The sequence below is a fragment of the Camellia sinensis genome, chromosome 10, assembly GCF_055761805.1.
Source record: "Camellia sinensis isolate YWXY chromosome 10, ASM5576180v1, whole genome shotgun sequence".
In the NCBI taxonomy this organism is placed as follows: domain Eukaryota; kingdom Viridiplantae; phylum Streptophyta; class Magnoliopsida; order Ericales; family Theaceae; genus Camellia; species Camellia sinensis.
In genome coordinates, this window is record NC_138970.1 from 164,657,021 (window position 1) to 164,680,618 (window position 23,598).

The 23,598-nt window shown below is 32.9% G+C and overlaps 1 protein-coding gene and 1 long non-coding RNA gene across 2 annotated transcripts; one reads left to right on the forward strand and one right to left on the reverse strand.

Annotated features, from left to right (window-relative positions):
• The first annotated feature begins 1,480 nt into the window (after window positions 1-1,480).
• LOC114322169 (chaperone protein dnaJ 16) lies at window positions 1,481-16,791 on the forward strand. The gene is made up of 12 exons (XM_028269431.2): window positions 1,481-1,958; window positions 5,804-5,927; window positions 6,153-6,235; window positions 6,375-6,486; window positions 6,632-6,736; window positions 9,692-9,742; window positions 11,434-11,523; window positions 11,625-11,733; window positions 15,613-15,761; window positions 15,843-15,896; window positions 16,022-16,245; window positions 16,460-16,791. The coding sequence occupies exons 1-11, from the start codon at window positions 1,822-1,824 to the stop codon at window positions 16,238-16,240; spliced, it is 1,233 nt and encodes a 410-aa protein (XP_028125232.2). The 5' UTR covers window positions 1,481-1,821; the 3' UTR covers window positions 16,241-16,245; window positions 16,460-16,791.
• Window positions 13,116-14,913, reverse strand: LOC114322170 (uncharacterized). Its single transcript, XR_003650590.2, has 2 exons — window positions 14,779-14,913; window positions 13,116-13,337 (listed from the first exon to the last, which is right to left on the reverse strand). It is a non-coding gene; the product is annotated as an uncharacterized LOC114322170 (long non-coding RNA).
• Window positions 16,792-23,598: the final 6,807 nt, after the last annotated feature.

Sequence of the window (23,598 nt, forward strand, 5' to 3'; positions counted from 1 at the left end):
AGCTATGTGATCTTATCAATTTTTTGTCAACCGTTAATTTGTTCACCATCCATTTTTTTATACAAAACTGATTTGATCACATAGTTATCAGTATTCAATCAACGTGATTTTTTACAAACATATAGTATTCGACGAGTTCTACATATTGCACGGTTTAGATTATTAAAACAGGACCTGTGGTGGGCCTCCATAGGCCGAACAACACCGTCTAGTCCGATTAAGGACTAGAGACAAGCTGCTCCCATAATAAATACACTCCTTAAAGTTGGCTTAAAATTCAAATTACATTTTGTCTTTGGAAGTTTATAATTTTATAATAAATAACCCATTTTATTAATAAATCATTAAATCAATCAATAAATTTTTATGATGTTAGAAATTTATTTCATTTAAAATTAGATAATTTTATTATTGTATAAAAAAATATTTATAAATTTTATTTTTTTAATTAATTTTGTTCAATAAATTTTTTTTGACAAGAAGATAAAAAAATAAGTGATTGTTTGAGATAATTTAAATAAATGTGCTTTTTAATTTTTTTAAAAAAAAGATGTTAAAAAAATAAAGAAATAAGAGACCCAAAAAATATAAAAAAATAAGTGTAAATTATAGTGACACCCCTTGAGGTTTCTGTTTAATACAGATCCTTCCATCTCATTTAAAAAATTATACTTATCCTCTTATCAGATTAAAATGACATATTTATCCCTTAGCCTTATATATATAAAATAATAAAATAATACGTTTATTTTGTTCATGTCATTTTAGGAAAAATAACAATCATTTTCTTTGATTTAACTCACACAAAAAATTATATATATATTTTTAATTTTCTTTAATTTTCTTTATTTTTTTAATATTTAAGCAAATTTTTTATTTTTTAGATGTACTTAATCTAAATATATTTAAGAAGAATAATATTTTTTTATTTTTTTTAAATTCACCAAATACAAAAAAATTAATAAATAAAAAATTTAGTACATTATCTTATTTTCTTGTATTCAATAGATTTTTTTTAAAAAATTTTTTGTATAAATTTTATACTTTCAAAATGTATTTAGATTAAATTGATCTAATCTAAATATAATGATGGAAATAAAAAAAAATTATAATAATATATAAAAAAATATCATAAAAAGGGTAAGAGGGTTATTTAAAAAAATTAAGGGTAAGATATTAGCAATCCATGAAGTAATTTGTAAAGAGATTACAAATCTCTGAGAGAAAAATGTAATTTTTTCAATGTGAGGAGAGAATCTATATTAAAAGAAACGTCAAAGGATGTCAGTGTAATTTATCCAAATAAATAAATAAATAAAACAAAACAAAAAAACACTTTTATAGTGCACCAAACAAGCTGAAGGGCCTTGTTTGACAATTTAAAATTTTAGTTAAAAATTTTAAAAAATCGCTATAAATGGTCATGCCTTATATTTTTTTATATACCAATTTATAAAAAATTTATAAAAAATTAAAAAAAATCATTAAAATAGCGTCTTAAAAGCCAAGCCTAAAATTCCACACCTAAATCCCCTCCAATTTATCGCGCAGCCCTCTTATTTTCTCTCTCCTTTCTTTCTCTACATCCTATCTCTATCTCTGTCTCCTCAAAGCTGGGAGCTTTGAGATCCCATGAACTCTTTGTCGAATAACTTATCATTTCAGGGTTTTTAATTTTCTTCCAAACAACAAACTTTCCCGGAAAGTTTCTGAAAAAATCGACTTTTATAGTTTGTGTCAGATTCGACAATTCATTTGAGATTTGTAACTAACTTGGTGAGTAATTTCTAGGGTTTTGGGTTCGTCAGCTGTGAAACAAAAATGCCGGCTCACCGATCGAAATCGGAACGGCACGGTTCGTCGAAGCAGCTCCTGCGAGACCCCTATGAGGTTCTCGGCGTTTCAAAGAACTCTACAGATCAGGAAATCAAAAGCGCGTATCGTAAATTGGCTCTCAAGTATGTTTTGTTCCTTGTGGAGTTTTCCAACTTTGAAAGTGTGTTTTTTTTATTTTTATTTTTGTGTTATTCAAATTTGAAATTCATGTTCAAGTTATTTGTGAAATTTGTATAAATCATAATTAGAAATTAAGGATTTTGATAAGCATCTTCACATTGTATCTGATTCTGATAGTTGGTGTCTGTAAATCAAAGTATAAAATGCAGTGGATGAAAAATTTCCTAGTCATACCTTTTAGTAGAGCCTGAAGCGAAGAATCTCATGGGTAAATCACGTACTTTCAGAATCTGAACAACGAATCCAGCAGTGGAGTGATACTACAAAATGAGTATCACCCACGCAAGTCACAGTACAAAATGACTTGACCGTTGTTTAATGGGAGAGAGTCAGAGAGAGAGAGTCTGGGAAAAAAGGTTATGGGTAAAAATCACATGATATATCAATATTTTATCTAAAATATATAATCATATATATAATCACCAATATCTATCTATCCATCTATTCATATCTATTGATATGATAGATATAAATATGCTGAATGGTTATCCAAATAAGTTTTGAATTCAAATTCAAACTTACATGGATAACGTTCAAAAGGTTCAGGTTCAAAATGTTCAAAGGGTCATGTCTCATGGGCACCCAATTTCTAACATCTTCCACTCGCACATGAGTTGGCATGACACTGTCACATCTCTATCTCAATCTCCCAAAAAATGAGCAATTTCATACTAGCCAATGCACCGTGCGACTGCTGAGAACACCTGCATGTGGGAGCTCTGCATGTGGGAGCTCTGATACCAATGTAAATCAAAGTATAAAACGCAGCAGATGAAAAATTTCATAGTCATACCTTTTAATAGGGCCTGAAGCGAAGAATCTCGTGGGTAAATCACGTACTTCCAGAATCTGAACAACGAACTCAGCAGTGGAGTGATACTACAAAATGAGTATCACCCACACAAGTCACATTGCAAAATGGCTTAATCATTGTTTAATGGGAGAGAGTTAGAGAGAGTCTGGGAAAAAAAAGTTATGGGTAAACACCACATAACGTATCTGATATACGTATTTGATATATCAATATTTTATCTAAAATATATAATCACATATATAACCACCGATATCTATCTATACATCTATCCATATCTATTGATATGATAGATATAGATATCCTGAATGGTTATCTAAATAATGGTTATCTAAATAAGTTTTGAATTTGAATTCAAATTCAAACTTACATGGATAAGGTTCAAAAGGTTCAGGTTCAAAAGGTTCAAAGGGTCATGCCTCATGGGCGCCCAATTTCTAACAGTGTCAAATTTAGTTCTTGCTATCTTTGTGAGAATATATCCAAAGAAAATAAAGAGAAAAAAGAAACTTCAAAGATTGAATTGAGGGAACAACTCCAACACTACGAGGCATTTTGTCTATCGAAACTACACGAAAAAAAAGAAAAAAGTATACATTTTTATTTTTACCTAATCACTTTAGCTGATGTGTACTCCAACGCTTAGTTGCATGAATCGTCCTAACAGGTGACGAATCTTCCTAAGAAACGCGATTCCGCGTTCTTAGAAAGAAACGTGTAGGAATCGCGTTTCCGTAAAGAGAGAAACGCGATCCTAGCCAAGATGGGATCGTTGGTGAAGAACAAAAACCCTAGCTTGTTGGTGTCAGATACGGCGAGGAGAGAGAGACAGATGCGTCGTCTTCCCCCTCCCGTTTCTAACATATAATAAATATAATAAATAATATAATTTGTTATATAATAATATAATAAATCTAATTAAATCAAATATAATAAAAAAAAATCTAATAAGATTTATAAAATAAATCATTATTTTATTATTTTTTATTATTTTACTATTTTTTAACATATTTTATTATTTTACTGTTTTTTATTTATAATATATATCAATTAAAAATTAAAAATATATATAAATAAATTAAAAATATTATCTATAAAAATAATATCTAAGATAAAAATAATAAATATATTTAAAAATAATTATTTAACTCACCTTTATATAATAAATATATTTTAGAAATAACTATTAAAAATATATATATATATATATTATCGCTTCCCGAGGCGCTCCCAACTTAAGAAACTTCTATCAGCTCACGCTTCCCCGCTCCCGCTCCCGCTCCCGCTTCGTGCAACTAAGCTCCAACGATACTCTTTATAGTTGGCCATGTAGACACTTAAAAGAGAGAAATCATTTGCCTAACCTCTCTTGGCTCTCCAATTGTAGCTGGTCCCCTTGTAGATGAGGCATAATGCCTAGTGTATTGCCTAGCCTATTGGAGCATTGAAATTGTGGTTTGATTAGGTAAAATGCCTAACAAGCACAGTATAGAGTCTGGCGGAATTGCTCTAACATTTATTGTTTGATATGGTTTTGGTTCCCAAATGAAGAACAAAGTGATGTGAGTACTGTATTGTTTGACATTATTGTGGTCTTCAAATGAAGAATAAATTAATGTGGATAGTGTATTTTTCTATTTATCTGAGCTGAAGTTTTTTGTTTCCTCACTTAAGCCCTAGATGATGTAAAAGCTAGTGTTTGAAAAACTTTTTTACTTGCCTTTTTTAATAGCTACGGAATCTTGATAGAAAAAGAACAACGAAACAGTCTCCCAGTTGTCTGACAAATTCTTTTCTAATCTAGTTAGTTTTTCAAAAAAAAAAAAAAAACTTTTGTAGAAGTTGGTGTTTACCAATGTGTTTATGTTTGTGTTTGTGTGTGGAATAAATTTCCTACAAAGAAAAATTTAACAAAGGGCCGTAAAACTGGCCCAAGAAATTTTAAGCAGGGGAATGTGTTGACTCTGATTTAGCCTCAATGAAGAAGGCTGCACATTCACGAACTGTGCTAGAAACAACAAACTTTAATGCAATTGCACAAGAAAATAAATGAATTCACTCACCTCGTGTTGTGGCAAATGAATTTCAAATGAGTTAATCTAAATTACAGTACTCCTATTCCTTTTGAAGGGAAAATATATGGTACTGCTCACTCCTACATCTACGTCTAAGGAATACAAAAAGGATAGAATTTGATGCGTGTGTGTGAGCGCGCGCGCGCACGCACACTAGCTTGCATTGCATTCATAATTAACTCCCCATTGTGTGGTAGCTCTTGTCTGCATGTATTACTTCTGTACAGAAGCACATTAAGGCATGTGAGATCACTTTAATAGTGAAACTTACATGTTTCTGCCTAGGTGGAGGTCTCAAGGAAATGAGGCACAAATAGGGGCATCAAAGCACAGTTTAAGCCAAAATGAACTGTAACAAGCTTAATTTTTTTCAATTTTGGAGTTTTATGTGAAACTAATATGCATGCACACACATGCACATACATGTAAAAATATATTTATGTTATGAGAAGGTTAAGTCATATACTTGGAAGGCGAACACAAAACCTTGCCTTATGGCTGGTTAATTATTTACTTTGAGGAAATTGTTTAACAATGAAAGTGAAAGAAAGATATCTCATGGTGAAGTTGTTTACTAAGTCGAGTTGTAGGTTTGTCTCTTTCGGTTTTTGTGTATTAACAATTGGAAAACTCCACAACATTTAGGGCAGGGCCTGTGTATTAGGAATCTAGGATGAGCCGCCCAAACCCAGCCTGTTGACCGATCAAAGCCCATGGACTTGGGCCTGAGCCTTAAATTTCAAGCTCGGCCTGTTGCTTAGGCCTACTTCACATCTTAAATTGCATTGGAGATGTTCACTCTCTCTCTATCTCTTTGCACAAGCATGCTCACATGTGGAGACTGGTTATTTTTTGGTGCGGCAGATTAATTATTGATGATGCTAATATCATACAATTTCAGGTACCATCCTGATAAGAATGCAAATGACCCTCAAGCAGCTGATATGTTTAAGGAGGCTACTTTTTCCTATAATATTTTGTCTGATCCAGACAAACGGCGTCAGTATGACACAGCTGGGTTTAAGGTAAGATATTTAGGAAGATGTTTAATTAGACCATTTGGGATTCAATATGGTCATTTTTGTTGTTCCCTCTAAATTACTTTGTTCATGCCGTAATTAAAAACTGTTTCAGTATTTTAGATATTCCGTTAATAGAAATTACTTCTGATTTTATTTTATTTGATACCTTTTTTTAATAGTTAATGCAAAGATAAAGTGCTAAATGTGACATGATTGTCCTCTGCTCAGGCTGTTGAATCAGAAAGCCAAGACTTGGAGCTAGATCTTTCTAGTTTGGGTGCTGTTAACACCATGTTTGCTGCACTTTTTAGGTAAGTTAATATTATTACTGTTTCTTTGTCATTTTCAATTTTTTTCTTTTGTTTGTAGAACCATTCTTTCATATAAGTATGAGCCCTGTGCTATGTATAGATAAAAGTTCCTGTTCTGTTCTTCTTGTACAACATTTAGCAAACTTGGCGTGCCAATCAAAACAGCAGTATCAGCAACTGTCTTAGAGGAGGCACTGAATGGTGCAGTGTTAATTCACCCGCTTCCACTGGAACAACCAGTGCGTAGAAAGGTAGGCTAGCTGCTGCTGTTTTTTTTTTTCTTTTTTTTTAATTTAATTTTTTGGGTGATGTTGGACAGGTAAGTTATTTGTTATTTATGATACACGTCCTGTTAAACGGTGTTTGCTTATATGGGTTTTTGGCATTGTTTAACAGGTTGATAAACAATGCGCTCATTTCTATTCTGTTAGCATAACAGAGGAGGAAGCACGATCTGGATTTGTGTGCCGGGTGCAATCATCAGACAAAAACAAATTTAAGGTTTGTAGAAGTGTGTGGCTCATGAGCGTTCAGGAATCTTTATATCTATCAACTGTGGAATGTGCTGCTATAGAGTTATCAATTTAGGCATGCAAGACTTGACTTATTAGCTCTACTTTCAAATCGTGAGCTACAATTGTTCTTCTATCAAACTAGAATTGGTAATTCCTCCATGTTAGTCAAAGCACAGATAGAGTGAAATAGTTGTTTTACTCTAAAATTTAGGATTATGGAAGTCATTAATATGATTTACAGACTACACTGTGGGAGTTTTGGTTTCAATTCTAAGTTCTCTTTCTCCATTTCTCCCATCCCTGGAACATGGGAAACAACCAAAGCACAAAACAGAAAATGATAAAACTGTATGATATTTGCGCTCAAAACTTATGCCTGCTGACAGTTCATTTGACCTCATACCATAAGATAGATTTTATCATCTTTATACCCTATTATTGTAGGAAACTTATAAGATGAATTAGGTAACTAGAAGAGGTATTATTTAATCCCTTCTGATGATTTCATAGTTATGTGACATGTCAATTTTTGGGGTTTGATGTGCACATGTAAAAATGAGTAAAGTTCCTCACTATGACAATCTGGTGGATGTTTTGCGCAAAGCTGCCTTAGTCATTCTCTCTTTCAGCCTCGATGCCACTGAGTGTCGAGGAATTGAAATATCCAATTCCTCAGCGAGAAATCGAGCAGTCCACCTTGTGCAATACCCGGACTGGCCCCAACATACATTGTTTGCACTCATACTAGCCTAAAAGTTTAAGCCTTTAAGGGATGAATCCATCCAATGTGTATTAAGACCCTTTCCTTTGTACCTTTTTTTTTCCTTCAATGTGAGACTCTTTTCCTTCACACATGTACCAATAATATTCCCCTCATTTGTGAACCATATCTCAAGCCAAGCTCTCCATAGAGCATGATTTACAAACTACTACTTGCCATCAATTGAGCCACCGTCTCCATCAAGAGCGACTATGTCATGGGGACTTGGATTTTTCTTGCTACATCGAGAATCACTACGCTATTGAGAGCCATTGTTTTTGTGCACTTGGAGGTTTTTTGGTCTATCAAGAGTTATTTTGCGAGCTCACAACAAAGCAATATGGCCCAATTCATTGGGAGAGAAACTAAGAAGTTCACCTTGTGCAACATCCGAGCTCAACATATGTTGTTTGGAACTCATAGCCATTTAAAAAATTAAGCTCGTAAGTTGTGAATCCATTATGTACATTATTTAAGATCCTTTCTTCTTCACTTTTCTTTTGATGTGGGACGTTTTTTCTTCACACATGTACCAACACTTAGGCTTGTTATTCTAGAACTTTTCCTTTGGCCCTACAACAAAACATTACTAAAACTTGGACATTATACATTTTTGAGTTAAGAAGCACAGACGCTTCTATTCATATGTTTGATATATAAAACATGTCCTAGTCTACTACGTGCAAGGTTTTAAAAAGCGGTTGCAACCGTTACGTAACGGTTGTGGTTGTTATTGCCACCTGTTACGGTCGCTATAGCGGTGTGACAAAAATTCACACGTGTAACAGTCATTTCGGTGTTACGTAACGGCCGTAGCAGTACCATAACGGCGCGTTACACACCGTTACACCCTTTTACAATATTCTGAATAACTTTTTTTTAAAAAAAAAAAAAAAAAAAACTTACAAAAAAGAACAAATAATCAAGTGATCCAAGACCAAAGAAAAAATCTTATATGAATTTTTTTTCTTTATAATTTTTTTTTATAAAATTTATGGCTCAAATTTTATTTTATAATCATTTCCTTTAATAATTGTGAATATTTTTTATTTAGTTAGTTTAGGCATTGGTAAAATATAATTTGTAGACATTTAAAATCAATTATTCTTAAAATCATTAACTATTGAAATAAAATGCAAAAAGTTCCTTTTATAGTGATTTAAAAATATGAAATATATTAGATCATACTTAAAAATTAACAAAATTGATCAAAATTTATTTTAAACCCCAATAAATGTGATTCTAAAAAAAAAAAGAAAAAGAAAAAGAAAAAATGTGTATCGATAAGTTTTCTTCAAATTGTGCGGGAAAAAAAAAAAATCACGGTTTCGGTTACCGCAACCGTTACACTACGGTCTTTACACCTCCGCAACCACTATCGTGTCACCGCAATCATTACGGCTAACGCAATTGCTTTTCAAAACCTTGATTTTACAGTTTTTGAAAATCGCTATGTTGGCAGGTCCGTGTTGTTTCACATGTCCATGTTTGTGCTACTTAGTTCTTGATTGTTGTTAGTTATTGCTACTATTACATGCTTTTGCTGCTTGATGTTAGGTTGTTGATTGTAACATCAGTATCAGTAGTGTATATGTTTGTTATTTGCCGTTTTGGGAACACAATAAAAAGCCACGTTTTTGGACGAAATGTCCAAAAACGCAAGTGCCAAAAACACAACAAAATTGGTTTGGCAAGTGCCAAAAACGCAAGTGTAAAATTACAAATTAGGGCCTATGACAAAAAAATAAAAAAATAAATTTCTTATATTGGGTAAGGGTATTTTGGTCATTTTAATTTGATTTGACACCATAAATAAACATTAAACTAAAAAGCAAAAAGTCAGCTTTTTATCAACTTCCCAAATAACTTTTCAAAAAGCTAAAAAGCCTGGTAAAAAGCCAAAAGCCAACTTTTTACCAACTTCCCAAAACACCTGTTCCAATTGTAATTTGAATTGATTTCAGACATTGTCATTCACAGTATTAAACATGCATCATAAATTTCTTTTTTCTTTAATTTCTTAAAAATCCAAATCTCTTACATGTCAAGTTCCTACAAACATTTTTTTCTTCTTGATTTTCTTACAGATTTCAAAATCGTGTGATGAAGCTATTGTTTTATTTTAGACATCTTAGCAAGTTGGTACCATTGATTTTACTAATAGGCTGGGGGTTTGTGCAGCTATTGTACTTTGATCAGGTAGAAAACGGTGGATACAGTCTTGCACTTCAGGTATAAAGTGTCCTTTTGGCAATTGTGGATTGTTGTTAATGTGGAAATTATTGATGTAATTTAGTTTATTCCCCTTTGATTATCTCACTAAATGTCTGACCAATATTTGGACTAGTTAAATGTTAAAAATAAAGTTAAATATTATATGCTAGATTATAGGCATCTATCATGTTAATCTTGATGATAATACACGAAAAGAGAGTTTGTAAACCAATCTTTTTTATTATAAGTGGTATAGTTACATGTTAAAAATAAAGTAAAAAATATCGTGTGCTAGATCATAGGCATCTGTCATGTTAATCTTTATGATAATGGTAGTGCATGAAAAGAGAGTTTGTAAATCAATTTCTTTTTCTGTCTTTTTATTATAAACTTGGTTTTATTTGAAACCAACTATCAAGCTACTTCTTGTTGTTGGTGACTTGGTGAGATGGCAAGTACTCTCTGGATTCAGCATTGTGGTGTGAGTTCAAGTGGCATGGGTTTGAGTAACGGAAATCAACCTCTCCACAAAAACTGGGGTTAAGTTGCTTGGCTATCACCTCTCCCAGACCTTGCTATAGGTGGGAGCCTATGATGTTGATATTATCGCGAAAAGTTTGTGAATCTCTTTAGAAGCCAAAGAGCTATCGATTGAATTTTGGCATGATGATGGATGTGCATGATGGAGCCTTGACTAGCAAAAAACGATATATGGGAAGAAGTAAGGTTTAAAAAATCAGTTGCAACTGTTAGGTAACGCCATTACGTAATAGTTTCGGTGGTTACTGCCACCCGTTATGGCTGTTATAGCGGTGTGACAGAAAAATTCACAGCCGTAATGGTTGTTATGCTTCTACTTGCTACTGATTTTTTATGCAAGTCCATTTCTCATTTTCTTTTTTTCAACTGTTAAAATCATAAAAAATGAGACACAGAATTTATGGGAAGATCTTAAATGTACATGATTTGAATGTGTAATCTTCAAACTCTCTCTTTTTTCTCCCCAAAACTTACATTAGTTTTTTTTTTTTTTTAAGACAAACTTTTATGGCTTTCTCATTTGATTCCTTGATTATTAATTTATATCTATTTGGTTTTGAGTTAAATTTGATGAACAAGACTTGGATATCATGTTCTGAACTTCTACATTAATATGAGGGTATTTTGCGTTATGAACTTATGATTATCATTTTAAATGTTAAAAATTCTTTTTGATTTTCTATTGGTTTTTTTTTTGTATACATCATGTATACATGTTCCTTTTTGTGATGTTTGATTTTTGACAAATCTTAATTATTAAAAAATAAATAATAAAGGGTTTGGTTCACGAGTGCCCTAAGGGCATTGATTAACAATGTTTAAATTGATTGTACATTGCATGTTGCACGCACTCTCATGCATTATGTACAAGCATTTCAAGCTTCTTATCAAGTGCCCTAAGGGCACTCATTAACAAAACCCATAAATAAATAAAAGAAAAAATTATGGGGTTTTCCTGTCCTATTCTTACAAGCTGTGGATGGGGAAAGCTAATGAAGCATATCTCCTAATTCTTTGGGACATTAGATGACCACATTTTGAGCCTGTTGAGGTTCTTCTCATTCAGATATGATGCAATAGGGTTCCAGAATGTAATGTATTGACATGTGATTGACTTTAGAACTGAAGCATCTGTTTCAGTAACTTATATCTAACTGCCACTGCTGTAGGAGGATAGTGCAAAAACAGGAAAGCTTACATCTTCTGGGATGTATTTTCTTGGTTTTCCTGTCTATCGATTGGATCAAGCATCTAACTCTGTGAGTTGATCATTCCATTTATGATCTTATTAATTTTTTCTTTTTTAAACTTATTTTTATTCATCCTTCTTACCTTTGGTTTCTTGCTATGATGGTTTTAGATGGCAGCAGCAAAGGATCCAGACATGGCCTTTTTCAAAAAATTGGAGGCCTTTCAGCCATGTGAAGTATCTGAATTAAAAGCTGGGACCCATGTGTTTGCAGTTTATGGTAAGCTCGTTGACTTGCATCAAGTTATGGCCGTGTTTGGTTTGAATTTGTGAAACAATTTTGAAAAATAATTTTCTGGAAAGAGTTTACAAAATTTGAAAATTTGTTTGGTTGTATATTTTGAAAATAGTTTTGGAGTTTGGAATGATTTAATTTTTTTATTTTTTATTTTTTTATTTTTTTGTAGTTGAATAGATGGGTGTAAGAGAAAAAGTGATTGATTGATGTGTAAGATGTGAGAGATGGAGAGATGGAGAGAAGGAGAGAGGAGAGAGAAAAAGTGATTGATTGATGTATAGTAGAGAAAAAAGTGATTTTGGATTTTTTTTTTCAAAAATTTTCAACTAAACAAATTTTTGAAATTTTTTCTCAAAAGACAAACCAAATATATTTCTTAAATTCTTGACAAGGCAGTTGGATGCATAGATGTCAATGTTGTACCATACCGGCAAGAAAATGGTAAAGGGCTTGATTTTTATCGTGCTTATGTTTTTAGGCTATACCGAATTGTAGTGATTGGGTTACACTTGGCTATATCGGGCTGCACCAGCCAAGAGAATTAATATTTAGTCGGTTGTGATTTTTTTTTTTCAAACACAAAAAGAAGTAGTTAAAGTTTAAAAATATTAAAATTCAAGTAAACGTTTGAAAAATAAAAAATGATTGATATCTTTGAATATCTTAACTTATGTCACTTGGAATGCAGATCATTCCAATAAAAATAACAAAATTGTGAACATGGTAAGTCCATATACTCTAATATGTGGTATGATGAGGGCAGACTTGTATAGTTACACTGTTGCAATTTAAATTACTTCTAAATGTGAGAGCTATTTCTATTTTACAAATGGATAGTTATTGAATAAAATAGTCTATTATTCTTTTAATTGATTATGTAATAACACATTTTTTGGGAGCATTATGGCCCATTTTTTACATTTTGTCCCATCAAAACTCTACTCTATTATTTAGTTCATTTATATTGTCTTTTGTTTTCCTCCTAAAGAAAAATTGAATGAAACAAATTAGTAAAAAATTGGGATCACTAAAATCACCATTTTGGAATGAAAGTGTACTATATGTTTCAGAACTTGCATTCCAAAACATAAACGCTGGGGTCTTAGCATTTTTTGGTAACACTAGCCTTGACCATTTATTCAAAATGTACCAAGTGTACAAATTGTATTTGTTCTATGTTGAGTACTAAAAGCTATTAATTCTATATTATGTTAAAAATTATATTATCTTTTGCATGTATGTTTATTTTTCTAGGAGTGTTGCATTTTGTAAAAATTGGTAAATTGCACTTAATAGGTAACTAATTGTCACGCCCCAAAATTCATGACCGTGAAAAAAAAAAAATACAACTAAAACATGATAGATAACCAAAACATCTTAATATACACATATAAGCATAGTTAATACCATAGTTAATTCATTTGTGTTCTGCACTAGGATTACAAAATACTGTCACACCAAAAGTCAAAGAAAAAAAACTACTAGTCTAAGTCTTCAAGTGAACCACGGCTCCAACACTTTATCTTGGTTGCCTTCGAGATAACCTTCACCATTGTAAACTTCTTCCTTGTAAACTGCTTCCTCACCTGGCATGACACGCCATGAGTTTGGAATGCCCAGTAAAAACACACGCACTCTCATACATTCTATCAATCAATCAACCATACACAGAACAAACTGGGTAACATAGCATATAACAATACAATTAGGTTCTGTGAATTAGTAGTTTGACTAAACATCTAAAATCCCCCAAAGAGATCCTTCTATCCAACCATAAGGTTGAACACTGGATTATTCAGAACTCCCCCTTTTGCTGCTTTGCTGACCTTACCACCTATGTCCACCTCCCAGTTGTTTACCAGTCAACAACATTGGTGGATCTCAAAAGGGACGGCCAAACAAGTGGGCTCGCTTACACACAAATCGTGCCTAGGTTTCGCTTACGCCCTGCACATACCAAATCGTGCCTAGGGCTCGCTTACACCCTGAAACCACCGCATAGAGTCTGAATACATTTGTGTCAACCTAGGGGCTCGCTTAGACCACTTGCTCAAGACTTAGGTCATTTGGTATTAATCCCACTACAATTCATCCCATTCACATGCATATTACATAAATCATTCTGAAACACGAGTGAACGTCATCTATTGCCAACCCCTTATCATTTCCCGTTTATTAGTTCTTTTAGTAAATAAGTTAATCACATTTGGTAATATAAAAGAGCATGAGCCAACGTAAGAGAGGAAATATAACCCATGATAAGCATACATAAGTATGGTAAAGCAAGCAAACAACATTAGGAATGCTTTGAAACACTTAGAGACAAGTAACCCAATAAAACATCATTTCCAGCACTGTTCTGTTCTGCAGGGCTAACAATACCGCTTTGGTAAAAATGCTTCTAGGTCAAATTAGGGGCTGAAATTGCACAGAAACAATAATCAATCTGTCTAGTTTCAGTTCTAATTCTCAGAATTTGCACAGCACCTCTAGAAATTTATCTACAAGCTATATTAGAAAATCTATCCAGATTTTTCACCCTTTGGGAAAACTAGCTTTCCTCTCAATCTACCTGATGATTTTCACCCAAATAAATTCTATTGGAAAGTGGACTCAGAATTCTAAATTTTGACGGAAGAACCAACAATTTAATGATTTTTCTGGGATTTTATAAAATTGTAAGAAGTGGACTGTTTTTCAGAAACTCAGGACCAGATTTTAAAACAAAATATCCAAGTCTTAAAAACACACAATGAGGGGCTAATAAAATTATCACAAGCTCTAAACACACCAAATATTCTACATTAAATTCAAATTTGAGAAATAAATAGGTTTGATATTTCTTTTAAATTAGAGAAGTTGCAGCAGTGCATAATTTGACAAATTTGTAAGGCAAAGTCACTAAATCAAATCTACACTTTCACACACTTCAAAAACCCTATTTACCATTAATATACAAGGGCATCTAGACAATAGGATGAGATGGGTGAAAGAATTGGAGAAGACATGGGAGGGGTGTGTTCTTACCTTCTTGAGTCACCTTTTCTTCCTTTTTTTTTTTTTTTTTTTTCTTTTTTTTTTTTTACCCTAATCACACTTTCCCTCTCTCACTCTCTCCTTGGGCTGGTGAAATGTGAGAGTGGAAATTGAGACAATGCTTCTCAATTTATAGGCCAAGATTTGGGTTAAAAAGACCATTCTACCATTCTAGCTTAATGACTAAGAAAACTTATAAATATCTAGATATTTTATTTATTTTCTTTTCAACCAATTTTCCACCAATATATATATATATATATTTATAATACCTATGTACATATCCAAATAAATAATGATATTCAATTCAAATAATGATTAAATATTCAAATAAATAATAAATGAAGGAATAACAAAACTAAAATAGAAATAAAAATAAAATGTATGAATTAATTTATAAACTACAAGGTAAATAAATAAAAATCAAGTTTTAGGGTATTTCCAATTATAAAGTGGTGTTCTAGGATTTAATTATGATAATATATAGGAAAATTATTCTTTATTGGGCCATTTTGCAGACTTTTACGAAACTAGGGGCTAAAATGCTATTAATCTAAGGCTCAGGGTTTCATGTGTAATTACCAAAAATTAGGATCTCTACACTAATAGGTTTGGAAATGTTGATTTTATCAAATAGTTACAAGTACAGAGCAATTGTTAAATTTGTAACATTTTATAGCAATAAGTCCAAAATGGCAAGATAAAATGTACTGGTATGTATTATAATGATGGCAAAAATAGTGTGCTGATCTGTATGGGATTGGCTTCTATGTTTTGGTGGCCTTAACTGCCATTTTCTGACGATGTTCTGGCACATTTCTTTAGGCGACAATTTTTTCAAAAGGGCAAGCTACACCATAGAGGCTCTTTGTGCTTCACAGTTTACAGCGGAGAAGGAGAATCTTAGAGCTGTGGAAACTCAGATTTTGTCTAAGAGGGTGGAACTCTCAAAGTTTGAAACTGAATACAGAGAGGTTTAGATATCAATATTTGCAGTATGCATCAGCTTTACAAATTGCTTTCCTTTTGTTTATTTTTCTTGTGGATGTTAACAGGTCCTCCAACAGTTTACAGAGATGACCAGTAGATACGCACAAGAAATGCGAGCAGTGAGTTAAATGCTTACCGAACTAGATTATGAACTTTATAGGGGGTGTTATTGTTGGAGCGCGTTGGTAGTTCTAAAACTCACTGAATTGTATGTTTGACCCTTGTTCTATGTTTGATTTTGCAGATTGATGAACTTCTCAAGCAAAGGAATGAAATTCATGCTTCTTACGCAGTTGCTCCTCCAATGAAAAGGAGTGGTAGTAGAAGCAAGAATAGAAGTGCATCCAAGGATGCCAAAGATGATGACCAAGTAAGAGAGAAGAAATCTTCAACAAGAGATAGGCCAAAGAAGAAAAAATGGTATAATATTCACTTAAAGGTGGATAAGAGGAAACCTTGCTAAAGCCGGTGAGAATTTTGAAAAATGCTCTTGGTCTATTAACATTTTGTGTTACACACAAAAACCAATCACAGAATTAGATACAAACCCTCTCACATGGGTGGTGTGAAACCCACAAAAAGGTGAAACTCACTTCATGTGATAGGTTGTGTCCAGTTCTATGATCAGTTTCTATGTTTCTAGACTTCTTCTGGTGACAATGGGTGTTATCATGCTCTGCAGGAGTTTAGTCTCTTCGAAAAAGTATGGGGAATCTTAAACTGTATATGATTGGCGTAGCGTCTGCTAAGCTCATGTGTTGCTTCACGGTCCATGTAAGCAAAAACTATTGGATATGTGAAGTGATTCCTGCAGCAGGCCATAATTTTAAATAAAACCAAACACTGGTCCTGGCAGAATGGCAGGCAGCCTGTAAAGTAATCGCGTAACTCATTGTTATTGTAAATTTTTTTCCTCTTTTTCATTTGCATTCGTCGTTCTGTTGTTCTTTTCTCAGTAATTTTCAGGCATCATAGCTGTAAAGTACATATTCTATTGATGGAGTTCTCTCTCAACCTTCGCTTGGGGTGTGCTTTGTGGGATAGACCATATTTTTGCTGCCCACAGGAATCTAGGGGATATATTGGCTGTTAATGAGGCATACTAATCTAGAATAAAACTATTTTAGTCCTTTAATATTGGCAACGAGATTCTTGGTAGCAGAAATTTCTTGTTTATATCCTTGTATAGGTTTTGAGGTTCGTAAATCCGAGGGATAATTGCTGTAATTTTGTCCTTGCAAATTATGAGCTAGTAGTAGCGTTGAGAGGAAGGTTAGGTGTTTCTTTTTTGAGCCTCGGATAAGTGACAAGTTATTTGAATGGCTGGATTTTAAGCTGCATCCATGCTTTCCTGTAGCCAATCGGTTAATCCTAAATGTTGCCTTGTGCGGTTTTTTAGTTTCATATTTAAGTTGAAGAATGGATAGATATCATTTGTCAATTATACATTTTAGTTAAAAAATTATAAAGTCATTATAAATTGTCACATTACTCTCTTTATTTTTCTATACATATTTTCATAAAAAGTAAAAAAATTATTAAAATAGTTTATTTCCAAACGAGACCTGAACTTGCAGATAATTCCGTGATAGGCTGTTACAAAGAACAGAGCAGATCTGTAGTGAGGAATTTGCTAAACAATTTGTGAGTTTATGTGGGCTTCTCTAGCGAGAAAATGAGACTAAAGTGAAATTTGATGTAAATTTTTAGTGTACAAAATATGATGACCCCAAAAAAAGTTTATTTTAATGATATGCTAAAAAAAGGGGGTTTTCGGGTTGTGTTGATAGGTTAACTTTCCACATAGAATAATCTATTCACATTTTGTCTGTAACTTCATCCACAGTTTGTGTACTTATGTTGGTTTCTCTCTCTCTCTCTCTCTCTCTCTCTCTCTCCATTTCTTGTCAATTTTACACTATTCATTGAACAAGAAAATGTGACAGAACATGGATGAAATGAACCTTAGTATTCCTCAGTCAAAATTGGATTTGTTTAAACATAGCACCAGCTTGAGCCTTAAAATCAAGTCAAATTATGCTACCAAAAGATTATATACAGATTAGGAAATGTTATTGTTGTTGTTCTTGTTGTCCTTCATTAAGTAGGTTTGAAAGCATCACAATTTTGTGTAACCTCTCCCTTCTTTCCCGTCCTGATCTTATAAACACTAACCTTCTCCATTGCTCGAGCAAAATCATTAAAAAACGTAGCCTGGTTCGCCGCATACAAATCAACGTACTGCTTTGTTGACATGAGCATATGGTCTGATGCCAACAGTCCTAACCCTTTTTGCAAATTCTGACGATCAGACACCAGCACCTAGTCTGATACCAACAATCCTAAACCTTTTTGCAAGTTCAAGTAGAACATGTTCTCGAACTTTCCCAGAGTTATCAGGTCATTGAAAGCCAAAATTGCTGGGTTTTTAGTGTAGTTAGTACGTACTCTTTGTAATTCTAGGGCATATTTATGGTTATATGATGGATCATATTGTGAAGTCTGTCTAAAGTTGAAGATTCTTTTGGCAAATTGTCACAATGAGAGAAACCAATGGTATGTGCACCACCCAATGCTACCATGTCTTGTACTGAGAGCCCTTTGGCCTTAAACATGGAGATTATTTGTGTTGATGACATGTTTGGCCTTGCAACGTTGCCTTCAACCTCTGAGGCTTTGGAGATCAAACTGTCTTTTGACCCTGCCAGACTTTGTAAAATGGGTCACCGACTACCTTCACTAAGTTGCAGGCAGTGATGGCAAGGATATCGGCGCAAGATACGATGCTAGGGCATGTGAGCTTGAGAGCGGTCTTGGCACCGGTGGTGACTTTGAACTCGTCGCTGTGGAGGGATAGGTTGATGCAGCGTCATGCTTGGCCTTATTGAAGGAATCGGAGGCGATAAGGATGGATGAGTCACACCCTTCCACCATGTAATCGTGGAAGAAGAGACAGTGGCGGTAGTGGTGGTTGGGGTGTAGAGTTGCTTTTCGAGGACAACTTTCTGTATGATATCAAGCAAGTTTGGACACGTTTTGCTGTAGTAGTCAAGGGTGAGTATTGATAGGGCTGATGGAAGGAATGTGAGAAATGGAAGGAGAAGTAGAATATAAGGTAATGCCATGGTTGGGTGGGGGAGAAGAATAGGAGTCTAGAGGAGAAAAATGGAGGGTTGTTTTTGGCATCTTGAGGAAATTGGTGGCTGTGAAATACATTACAGAGGGGGTGAAGTGAAGTGTAGGATTATGGAATGAGGAATTGAAGAGAGAGAGAGAGTTTGTGTTCACGACTAAATAAAATTTTTTTTTTTTCATGACTAGGTAACTGGGTAATTTACGCGCACCTTAACTAATTTCGGGACTCATGCAAAGCGTCTATCCATGTGTGTCGGGCAGATCTCGGGCAGAATTCGTGAGTGTGGTTTCAAGAAGTTGATAACACCTAATGGGAGTTGAACTTGAGACCTAGAAGAATCACACTCTCATAACCCAAGTTGCACCCATTAGACCAATCCCTTGAAGTTAATTTTCTTTGTGCGTCCTTCTTTGTGTGTCCTAAAAATTATCTAATAGGCGTGACACGTAATTTTCAATATTAGAGAGACACATTTAATCTTTATTTATTTTATTTTTAAGATAAAATGATTACGTATCTTTTTATTGTTAGGTGGCCACGAGGCCATACATTTATAAGGGTTTCAAATAAGCTAAATAAATAAATAAACTATAAATTATAAATTAAGAAATTCTTACTTTTTTTGGGGGGTCAAATAATCTACAATTTAAAATTGCAACTAAAGCTCCGTTTGGGATGCCCATTTGGGCTAAATTAGCCATAAGACAAAATAGACTATTTTAGCCAAATAGAATAAAATGTCACATTTAACCCATAATCATTTTATTTTTTCTCTTACAAAAGTTAAAAAAATCAAAAAACCTATACCATACGATACTTTTTAACCCCAAATTGAAATAGTTAAAAAGCCAACTCACATCCCAAACGAATTCTAAACACTATTAATCAATCCCTTTTAAGCCAATAAACTTAAGTAAGAGTGCAAATTTATCAAGTATGTTGATTTAGAGTGTTAGATCATTCCTTCTATGAAAGTTGTTTATTTCTTTTGAAATCTTGTGATACCGCTGTATTAAATTGATCTGATCTTTTATCAGTTTTGCAATGAAGATTTTCTTCCTGATCTAAATATATATATATATATATATATATGAGGCCATATTTGGGTTAATCAAAAATAAGTGGTGTCCATTTAATTTTATTTGTGACTTTAATTAAACTAAGTCAATAGTTTTTGATAGAATGAAATGACCAAAAAAAATCATATGATCAATCCTATTTAATTAGGAGAAATTGCACTTCAGTGTAAGTTTTAAAAAAAAATTTGTATATCAATGATAAACTTTATCAATTTTAATAATTAAAGTTATAAACTTTTTCATGAATTTAAATACTTTGTAAAAGTATCATTGATTTGAAAATTTTTCATTTATTATAACAGAAGACTTAATTTAATTTGATTTTTAGCATTACACTCATTTTTAATTCGGTTGGAAGGACCATTATATGTACATTGTGTGAAGGGTGGAAGTGGGCACTTGGAAGTGAGCACTTTGTAGTACTTCATAAGTCATTTTATTGACTTTATTTTATCTTTATTTATTATATTTATTTTTAAATTGTTTCAAAAATTTTTACTCTTTAAAATTCTTAGGATCGTCTAATCTAGGTAGACTTAAAAAATAAAAAATTTTAACTTCAAATTGACAAAAGTTTATTAAATACAAAATGTCAAATTATATCTTTAATCTTTTCATTTTGCCATTTATATCATTTTGGTAACTATAATTTCAATTCACTTGATTTTAATCCTTAATGCTGTGTCAATTTGATCTAATTGATAATATCTATTAGGATTTTTAACGAAAAATAATAATTGAGTCGGTTAATGTTAACTTACTAAATTGAACAAATTTATAATTTTGCCTATAAAAACATGATACATGCTATTCATATTGGCAGTTTTAATCAAAAAAATACTCACAGTTGTAATCAACTGGATTAAATTGAGATAAAATTATAAATTTATGATCAAAATTAAACTAATTAAAATAATACAAAATCAAAATATAAGAACAACTGATATAATCGTCCAATACAAAAATAACCGCAAAAAACAAGCAAGCTTATTCTTTTCTTTTCTTTTTTTTGTTTTTTTGGGGGGACGGGGTGTGTGTGTATGTGAATTTCTTATAATTTAGAATATATTTTTATTTTTATTGTTTCTATTATTATTATTATTATTATTACCTTTTAGATCTGTTCATACTAGATGATATTAAATTTTTTTTGAAAAGTCTACTGGATGAAATTTGTCGAAAAGCTTCTTTTTTTTTCTTTTTTTTTTATACTTCAGTTTTAAATAAATTTTGGACTTTAGTGGATTTTTTTCAAAATTATCCAACAAATAAGCAAACTTATTAAACTTCAGCCAAAAAATTATTTCTTCTTTTTTTTTTTTGGTACATTGGAAAGTAAAACAACAAAAGGGACTACGCCCTCTCCCTAGACATTCATATCATGTCTGCTACAAGTAGACTCTTGATCTCAGCTGGTGGGTCATTCACCACCAAGATGTCTTCTGGTTGCTTAGCTCTCACTTTTGTTAATACATCTGCACATAAATTCCCTTCCTTATAGGTATGTTGCACTGTGCACTCACAACCTCTAAGTATGATCTTAGCTATGAAGTATGGGTGAGGATACGAGTACGGTGCGGGTACGCTGATACGGCAAAACTCAAAAAAAGTATGATACGGGTACAGTGGTAGTAAGTCGATTTTTTTTTTATTTATTATTTATAATCATGGTTAAAGGATTCAACCTACAAATTAAAATTAAATATCAAAACTAAAAAACAAATCATATTTCAATTCAACAATGCCAACACCAAAACAAAATCCATGAGTTGTTTTAATGCCATTACATAGGAGAATTACAAAATAAACTTTCAATCCATAATGCAAGCAAAAGAAAAACAAAAGAAAGAAAATCCTATGTATCTAAACTTGACACTTCAAAGTTCACTTCTATTAACTTCATCATTGAATAAAACAGCTTCCATCTCTGGCTCATCAAGTGAAAGATTTGCAATTTCAAGAAAACCAGAACCCTCCAATGAATCAAATGCATTTCCTCCAATGTCCCATAACTTGGTCTCTCCTTCTGTGTATAGTCGACTCCTCCTTGATAAGAGGCGAAGATTTGAGTGCACAAAAACCAAATCCTCGCACTGTTGTGGTGTCATTTTATTCCTCCTCATAGAGTGAATGAAAGAGTAGATGCTCCAATTCCTTTCACAACATGATGAGCGACATGGTTGGCCAAGTAATTCTATTGCCAAGGATTGGAGCATAGGTGTAGAAGACCCATGTGCTAACCACCAAACCACTAGTTCCATTACTCCCCTATCACATATTGAGTCAGAGTCTCCAAAACTTTCTAAACAACCTGAAAACTTAGCATATTATGTATTAACAACCCTTCTCTCATCTGAATCAGGAAAGTATCTCTTAAAACACTTGATTCTCATCTCAGAAATTTCAACATCTTTGTGAGGAGGAACACGAATGGGATTTTTATGAAGCCACTCCCACTATAATACCTAGATTTCATAATTAGAAAAAAAAAAAAAGTAAATTATGCAATGAAAAAAAATAAAAGTATAAACTATGAGTTTAATGTGAATTATACCTTGGATTCAAAGAATGAGCAAGACAATGAAGAGGTGTGCTATTTTTTGTCCACCTTTCCACTAATATTTGATGCACTACAGAGTAAAAGGCTGACTCTTCATTTTCTGACTTCCCTTCACGCCTATAGATAGATGCTTTCACCCATTCAATCATTGAATCCCACATCTCATAAACCAAATGTAGACATGGCTTATCGGTGGCACAAAATCTGAGCATCTCATAAATAGGCAATGTGAATGAGAGTACATATTCAATCTTGTCCCATCAAATATCATTCAACACATTTTCCTTTACAACAGCTGCTTTCCCAACATCATCTTCCTTGTAGGAAGCTCATTTCTCACTTATCACCATTGCTTGGAGACCACGATATATAAGTTTAAACTTTTTTAGCATAGCAATTGCAGATGCAAAGCGTGTGTCTGCAACCAAAAGTAGCTTCAAAGGTACAAACTCATTAAAAATAGCTAATCTCTTAGAATGATTCATGATGAAAATTTTCACAAACATTACATCATCAAGCACAGTGGTAATCCAATGGCATTCATCATAAGCATATGCAGCAACTCTAATTTCCTTCGCAGCACAAATATTCTTAAAAGCAAGATTAAGAGTGTGCACTACACAAGGTGTCCATAAGATCTTCAGATAATTACCTTGAATGATTAATCCAACTGCACTATAAACAAGAGCATTGTAAGTAATTACTTGAATCACATTATGAGGGCCCACTTCATCAATCACTTCACTAATTAATTTGGCAATATGATACTTGTCCTTGGTCTCAACATCACAATTAACAGCTTTTATCTATGAAGCACGGGTACTCCAAAAATGGTGTCGTATGAGTACCGGGTACGGCAAAAGGGGGTATGATGTATTTTTTCAATCGGGTACCTCGTGAGTACGACATGGGTACGCTATTGGTACGTTTCGGGTACGCCAAGGCAAAAAATCAAATTTGTAAGAGAATTAGGGGTACCGGAGCAATTTATTTATGTTCTTTATTATAAAAAATACAATGTTATTTTGTAATATTAAGAATATATA

What these genes read in the sequence shown, in the direction of transcription:
- LOC114322169 (XM_028269431.2), top strand. Translation starts at nt 1,822, where the DNA reads ATGCCGGCTCACCGATCGAAATCGGAACGGCACGGTTCGTCGAAGCAG. An exon ending in GATACAGTCTTGCACTTCAG is followed by an intron (nt 9,743 to 11,433) that starts GTATAAAGTGTC and finishes CCACTGCTGTAG; the next exon opens with GAGGATAGTGCAAAAACAGG. An exon ending in CCATGTGTTTGCAGTTTATG is followed by an intron (nt 11,734 to 15,612) that starts GTAAGCTCGTTG and finishes ACATTTCTTTAG; the next exon opens with GCGACAATTTTTTCAAAAGG.